Source organism: Bactrocera neohumeralis, chromosome 2, assembly GCF_024586455.1.
Source record: "Bactrocera neohumeralis isolate Rockhampton chromosome 2, APGP_CSIRO_Bneo_wtdbg2-racon-allhic-juicebox.fasta_v2, whole genome shotgun sequence".
Classification (NCBI taxonomy): domain Eukaryota; kingdom Metazoa; phylum Arthropoda; class Insecta; order Diptera; family Tephritidae; genus Bactrocera; species Bactrocera neohumeralis.
Window position 1 is genome coordinate 34,293,094 of NC_065919.1, and position 6,865 is coordinate 34,299,958.

Here is a 6,865-nt window from a genome sequence, read left to right on the forward strand (position 1 = left end):
GCAAACAGAGAAAACCCACCGATCGTTCCAAGAACTTTTGGAACAATCAATCAAAGAATATAACTACACTATTCATTCAACAACGGGAAAGAAACCAATTGAAATCTTCTTCGGAAGACGGGTCAGTAGCGACCACAGGCTAATAGAAGAGGAAAGAGAAGAAACGAAGAAAAGGCTTCAGGAAAAGCAATTGGCAGATCTTTCTTACCACAATAAAAACCGAACGCCCCCCAAACCATATTTTGAAGGAGATGAAATTTTTGTTAAGATAAATAAGAGATTAGGAACCAAGTTATCACCTAGCTTTAGGAAGGAAATTGTCGCGCAGAATTATAATACCACGGTTAAAACTAAAACAGGCAGGATTGTTCACAAAAACAACATAAAACAATGTTAAGAAAAAAATTTACTTGCAAGTGGAAAAACCTCGAAATGGAGAACCTACAAATTTACCTCATACCTCAATATTCCAACAGCATCCTATCCCAAATCAAAATTGAACCCCTTCCCAATATAAACAATAAATCATTAATTTTAGACAAATACGATGTAATAGTAGATGAAGATAATAATATGTACAATGTAGAAATTAAGGATAATTTGGAGAAAAATTTAATTAAAGAGAAGGATCAATGTTTAGCAAATATACTAAGATTTGAAGAAGCAGACTGTAAGCTCAGAATTTGTAATGAGCAATCTGTAAACGAAGTGCTACCAGGCATACTAATATTTAAAAATTTCCAATCAAGAATTACACAAAATTGTAATAAACAAAATTTAAAACAAAGAGGAACTTTTTTAATAAAATTTAAAAATTGTGAAATAAATGTATTTAACAGATCATATACTAATATAAGGAAGGAAGTATATGAATCCTTTGTATTACCAAATGTTATATGTAACTAAAATTAAAGAAAATACAAATTTTACTAATAAAGAATTAAAACTGGAAACATGGTATGTGAAGCAACTCCAGCATGAAAACAATATTGAATTTTTGATAAATAAAAGCGACAGTTCCTCAATAATTAGCTTAAGTTCTGATATAATAATAATTGTAATAATTATAATCGTTATAGCATTTTTATATAAAAATCGTCAAAAAGTATATTTGTCACCTGAATCTAGTGCAGAGGACGTACTAAACATGCGGAAAGGTCCTTTTTTGCAAATAACAACGGCACACCCTACGATCAACACCGATTGGGGACAATCGATTTAAGAGGGGAAGAGTTAACACAACATTTGTTACTCAAGTATCGACTTACAACTTCCGGCACGTGTGACCGAAATGCACCAGAAAGTGCATAGTCAGCGTCAGCACTACCTGTTGTGCAGCATAAGATTCGTGGAAGCGAATCACGCCACTTATAATTATTAAAGTAAGAATTAAGCATAAATATTGCAATTCGGTTAAGCTAACTTCAGTTTGTAAAACTCAATAAAGATACGCGGTAGCGCTGCCCGAATGCAGCTCCGTGAAAAATTATATTTTTTGGTTTTCAATTAACCAAAAGATTAACTTATATGATGCTATTTCAAACGATTGTTGTTTTTGTAAAGCAATGTTTGTAGTTTTTGGGGGTGACATATTTGCATGTTTACGCATATGTATACAAGAATGTAGTTTTGTGTATGCATTATTTGTGTACCAATGTCAAAGGCACATATTTATGTATGTACATATGAGCAGCGCGCACATGTTATTATTGATAAGTGATAATATGATTTGAATTCGCGAAAGCGAACATAAACACATATGGTAATGACACATGTGAACATATGTATATGTAAGTTTTCAATGATAAAATATACGATTAATGTTTATTTATCACTATTGTAATATATTTAAGTTTTTAAAATTTCCATGATAGTTTGTTATATAAATATACGTACATAATGTATGTAAGTATGAATATATCAAATTCACATTAACTACGGATATTGCTCTGAAAAAGTAATTTAATTTAAATGTATTCAATTGCACATACATATATTCATTAATATGCACAAAAAGAATTCATACGAATAGAAATGTTTGCATATAAACGTATAACAAACATACTACATACATACATGCATACAAGTGAAGCTAATAAAAGCGTATTAAAAATATAAGCAAAAGAGCGAACATACCTGTTAGAGCAATATACATATAGTTTTGAGCATAATTTTTATTCTACGCTCAGCTCTGTTCAAGCGAAAACGTTAAAATTTCTGCTACCGAGCTGGCAGTGGTGAAGCTCCTCCATCTCGACCGAGTTAGCGAAACATATTTTTACGTTTTTCGCGCCGTGAACCTTCGCTATTATAAACGTTCTCTGCTATAAATATACGTTCTCTGCTAAAGCCAATGATTGTCGATCAATAACAATAAAATATTAAGATCAAACTGAGTTGCGCCTATAAATATGCTTAGCAGATTGCGAAAAAAATTTGTGCTTTAATAGAATGGGAATAAAATATTAACTAACCAATAACTGAGACTAATGCCGGTATTCTGCGAGCAGTCTCAAGTCTCTAATAGAGACGAATCTGTGGTGAAATCTATTTTGAGACTGTTTGGTATTCTGGCGAGTTTGTCTCATCTCTAATTGAGCCATATCAGTCTCTAACTTGTTATGTGCTTTGCAGCAGGTCATAGAAAAATAAGAACACAACAATGGCTGATGAAGTTGGACTATTTTACCTTATGATGAAAAAACGAGAGGAGGAAGAGAGGTAATGTATTAATATTTATAATTTTGCAATAATGGATAATAAGGTGCATATCTTCTAGCTACATTCGCAGGCGCAATCTGACTGTTTTGCGAAACAAAAATGATCCGTTTTTATACGAAGAGAACACATTCAGGAAGTTCTTCCGATTTCCCAAATCTTTGTGCTGGGATCTCATTAATCAACTCAAGCCGTATGACCAACAGCAAACATCGATTCCATTTGAACTTCGAGTGAGTTACATTTTAACATTAAAGAAACAGTATATTTTCATGCAATCGAATTTCTCTAGTTTATTTCAGTTTTATATTTTTTATGCAATGGCTCATATCAGTGTTGCGTGGGAAATGCATATTTCGCGGTGATGAGCCAACCCACCATTTCCCATTGCATCGAATATATCGGGTGATTTTTTTGAGGTTAGGATTTTCATGCATTAGTATTTGACAGATCACGTGGGATTTCAGACATGGTGTCAAAGAGAAAGATGCTCAGTATGCTTTGACATTTCATCATGAATAGACTTACTAACGAGCAACGCTTGCAAATCATTGAATTTTATTACCAAAATCAGTGTTCGGTTCGAAATGTGTTTCGCGCTTTACGTCCGATTTATGGTCTACATAATCGACCAAGTGAGCAAACAATTAATGCGATTGTGACCAAGTTTCGCACTCAGTTTACTTTATTGGACATTAAACCAACCACACGAATGCGTACAGTGCGTACAGAAGAGAATATTGCGTCTGTTTCTAAGAGTGTGGCTGAAGACCGTGAAATGTCGATTCGTCGCCGTTCGCAGCAATTGGGTTTGTGTTATTCGACCACATGGAAGATTTTACGCAAAGATCTTGGTGTAAAACCGTATAAAATACAGCTCGTGCAAGAACTGAAGCCGAACGATCTGCCACAACGTCGAATTTTCAGTGAATGGGCCCTAGAAAAGTTGGCAGAAAATCCGCTTTTTTATCGACAAATTTTGTTCAGCGATGAGGCTCATTTCTGGTTGAATGGCTACGTAAATAAGCAAAATTGCCGCATTTGGGGTGAAGAGCAACCAGAAGCCGTTCAAGAACTGCCCATGCATCCCGAAAAATGCACTGTTTGGTGTGGTTTGTACGCTGGTGGAATCATTGGACCGTATTTTTCAAAGATGCTGTTGGACGCAACGTTACGGTGAATGGCGATCGCTATCGTTCGATGCTAACAAACTTTTTGTTGCCAAAAATGGAAGAACTGAACTTGGTTGACATGTGGTTTCAACAAGATGGCACTACATGCCACACAGCTCGCGATTCTATGGCCATTTTGAGGGAAAACTTCGGAGAACAATTCATCTCAAGAAATGGACCCGTAAGTTGGCCACCAAGATCATGCGATTTAACGCCTTTAGACTATTTTTTGTGGGGCTACGTCAAGTCTAAAGTCTACAGAAATAAGCCAGCAACTATTCCAGCTTTGGAAGACAACATTTCCGAAGAAATTCGGGCTATTCCGGCCGAAATGCTCGAAAAAGTTGCCCAAAATTGGACTTTCCGAATGGACCACCTAAGACGCAGCCGCGGTCAACATTTAAATGAAATTATCTTCAAAAAGTAAATGTCATGAACCAATCTAACGTTTCAAATAAAGAACCGATGAGATTTTGCAAATTTTATGCGTTTTTTTTTAAAAAAAAGTTATCAAGCTCTTAAAAAATCGCCCGATATTTGTAAATTGGTGGTGGAGCATAAACACGGCGAAGTGCGTTTTCCTAATTCTGTTGAAGAATACAATAGAATTAAGACTGGGTGAATTTTATTCCAATTTAAAAGAAAATAAATCGCTATACAATAATTTTATTCCAGATTTTATTCGAAATTTGGAATAAAGGGTGTAATTGGAGCAATTGATTGCACTCATGTTGGCATAATTGCACCTGCCTTGTCAAGCACAGTTGTACCGCATGATTATATGAACAGAAAGGGTTATTATTGCATTAATGTTGAAGCGGTAAGTATTATATTCAATAACTAATTAATAACTAGTTATTAACTAATTTTTCCAATAACTTTGTGATGATGAACTAATTTTCCGGCACGTGAATGCAAAATTTCCCGGCTCATGTCATGACTCCGGTATATGGACTACTTCGCCAGCAAGGATAAAGTTAATAAGAGAACACTCTGATGGAGCTTTTAAATGGCTTTTGGGTGATTCGGGATATCCATTGGAGCCATGGCTTCTTACACCGGTGGCAAACCCTGAAACACCAAATGAACAAAACTTCAATACTAGGCACATAAAAGCAAGAAACACTATTGAAAGAGCATTTGGAGTTTTAAAATCACGCTTTCGTTTTATTTCAAGAGAACGTACATTGCGGTATAAACATTCCAAAGCGGCATTATTTGTTTATACTTGTACAATATTCCACAACATTTTACAAAACCATGGAATTTTTCTAAATGACACCGAAATAATGCCAGATCAATCACCTCCTGAAAATGTGGGAGCAATCTCTGAAATCCATTCGGGGGAGTATTACACTCGAGGCAGAGCAGCACGTCAAAGGTGCATTAACACATTAAATAATTAAAATTCTACATATACATATATTTCAATTCAAACTTCATTTATTTATAACATAAATAAACATAACAATAAAATAATTTATACAAGTATATAAAAAGGAACATTTTTCACTTTCACTTTTTTGTACAAAACACATAACAATAAAATAATTCATACAAGTATATAAAAAGGAACATTTTTCACTTTCACTTTTTTGTACAAAAAACATCACAACAAAATAATTAATATGTACATAAAAAAGCACATTTTTTACTTTTTTGTACAATCTTCGGTGTTTTTTACGATGGTCTGAGCAAGCAATACCATCGCTGCCGCTAAATTATTAATGGATTCCGATTGTTTATTAATGGAATCTAAGGTTTGAATACGGAAAGCTCTCTCCTCCTCGGCTTTTCCTTCCATTAAATCCATATAATTTCGGAACATTTCGTCCGTCGTCATTTTTTTACTACGGGACGATGACGGAGTGCAATCATTGGATGCATCCGAAGTCGTATTTAGAGGTGACGGTGCAGCTGTGAAAACTACTTCTTCCTAAATTAGAAAAAGAAAAAAACAATTATAAATTCTGCACACTCGTATTGGTCTTTCTTGCTATTCTTACCTCTGTGCCAATGGTTGGTACATCTGCCAACCCATCAACCGCAATTGACCCTAACGTTTCTAACGCTCTCTGCTCTGTTTCAGAGAGCTCACTTGTTAAGCTGGGACCGCCACCTGTCACCAGCTTGTGCGCCTTGGCTTTCCTTGCGCGTGACCTTATTTGGTTTTTCCAATGGCTCAGATTCTGTAAATCAAAAGACATAAATACATACATATGCCAATGTCTATGGTTAAATATTACCTCTCTCCATTTTGTGGGGTTCCGAGTGGGCCCTTTTAGGGCATTTAATTGCACGGAGAGTTCCGCCCAAAGCTCCTCCATTCTTTTCGGCCGCGATGGGTCGTTTTTGTGCAACTTTATCTCCGGGTGAACCCGCACAAAATTTAGATAGCACTCTATTTGCTCCTTCGAGGTGCGCAACACTTTATTATGATCTGTAAAAAAGATATATTATACATATACTATAATAATCATAAAATAATGAAATTTATATTGTTTACAATTACTTACCTTCCTTTTCCATTATTATCAAATATAAGGATGAACACATGTGTTAATCGATAACTGTGTTGTTAAATTTTTTCATATTTACTTAACAATTGATTCAGATAAAATGCATATGTTAAGCATTTATTATAAACTATTTCAGTATTAGTTTTCAATAATTGTACTGTGCAATTATTAAGAAGAAGTTTTACTGCTGAAATTTTATGAAAAAAAAACTAATTGCATGTAATCGTTTCATACATTACGATTGTGCACTTGCATTCATCTCTAATCAGCTAAACTAAACAGCTGATTGCTGCCCTTCTTTTCACCATACTATTTGGTGAATATTTTTGAGACTGTATCTGCCAGAATACCAAAATGAGACATCCTGACTAACAGAGTCACTAAATTACGATTGTCTCAATTAGAGACATGAGACAATCGTGACAAGCAGAATACCGGCATAAAATTTATTTTATT

At 34.7% G+C, this 6,865-nt stretch overlaps 2 protein-coding genes across 2 annotated transcripts; one reads left to right on the plus strand and one right to left on the minus strand.

Moving 5' to 3' along the window:
* The first annotated feature begins 2,483 nt into the window (after positions 1 to 2,483).
* LOC126764448 (putative nuclease HARBI1) lies at positions 2,484 to 4,734 on the plus strand. The gene is made up of 5 exons (XM_050482138.1): positions 2,484 to 2,721; positions 2,780 to 2,951; positions 3,011 to 3,107; positions 4,406 to 4,508; positions 4,566 to 4,734. The coding sequence occupies exons 1-5, from the start codon at positions 2,663 to 2,665 to the stop codon at positions 4,732 to 4,734; spliced, it is 600 nt and encodes a 199-aa protein (XP_050338095.1). The 5' UTR covers positions 2,484 to 2,662.
* Positions 4,735 to 5,385: 651 nt separating this feature from the next.
* On the minus strand, positions 5,386 to 6,572 carry LOC126764136 (uncharacterized). Its single transcript, XM_050481937.1, has 4 exons — positions 6,407 to 6,572; positions 6,137 to 6,330; positions 5,897 to 6,079; positions 5,386 to 5,826 (listed from the first exon to the last, which is right to left on the minus strand). The coding sequence occupies exons 1-4, from the start codon at positions 6,444 to 6,446 to the stop codon at positions 5,542 to 5,544; spliced, it is 702 nt and encodes a 233-aa protein (XP_050337894.1). The 5' UTR covers positions 6,447 to 6,572; the 3' UTR covers positions 5,386 to 5,541.
* Positions 6,573 to 6,865: the final 293 nt, after the last annotated feature.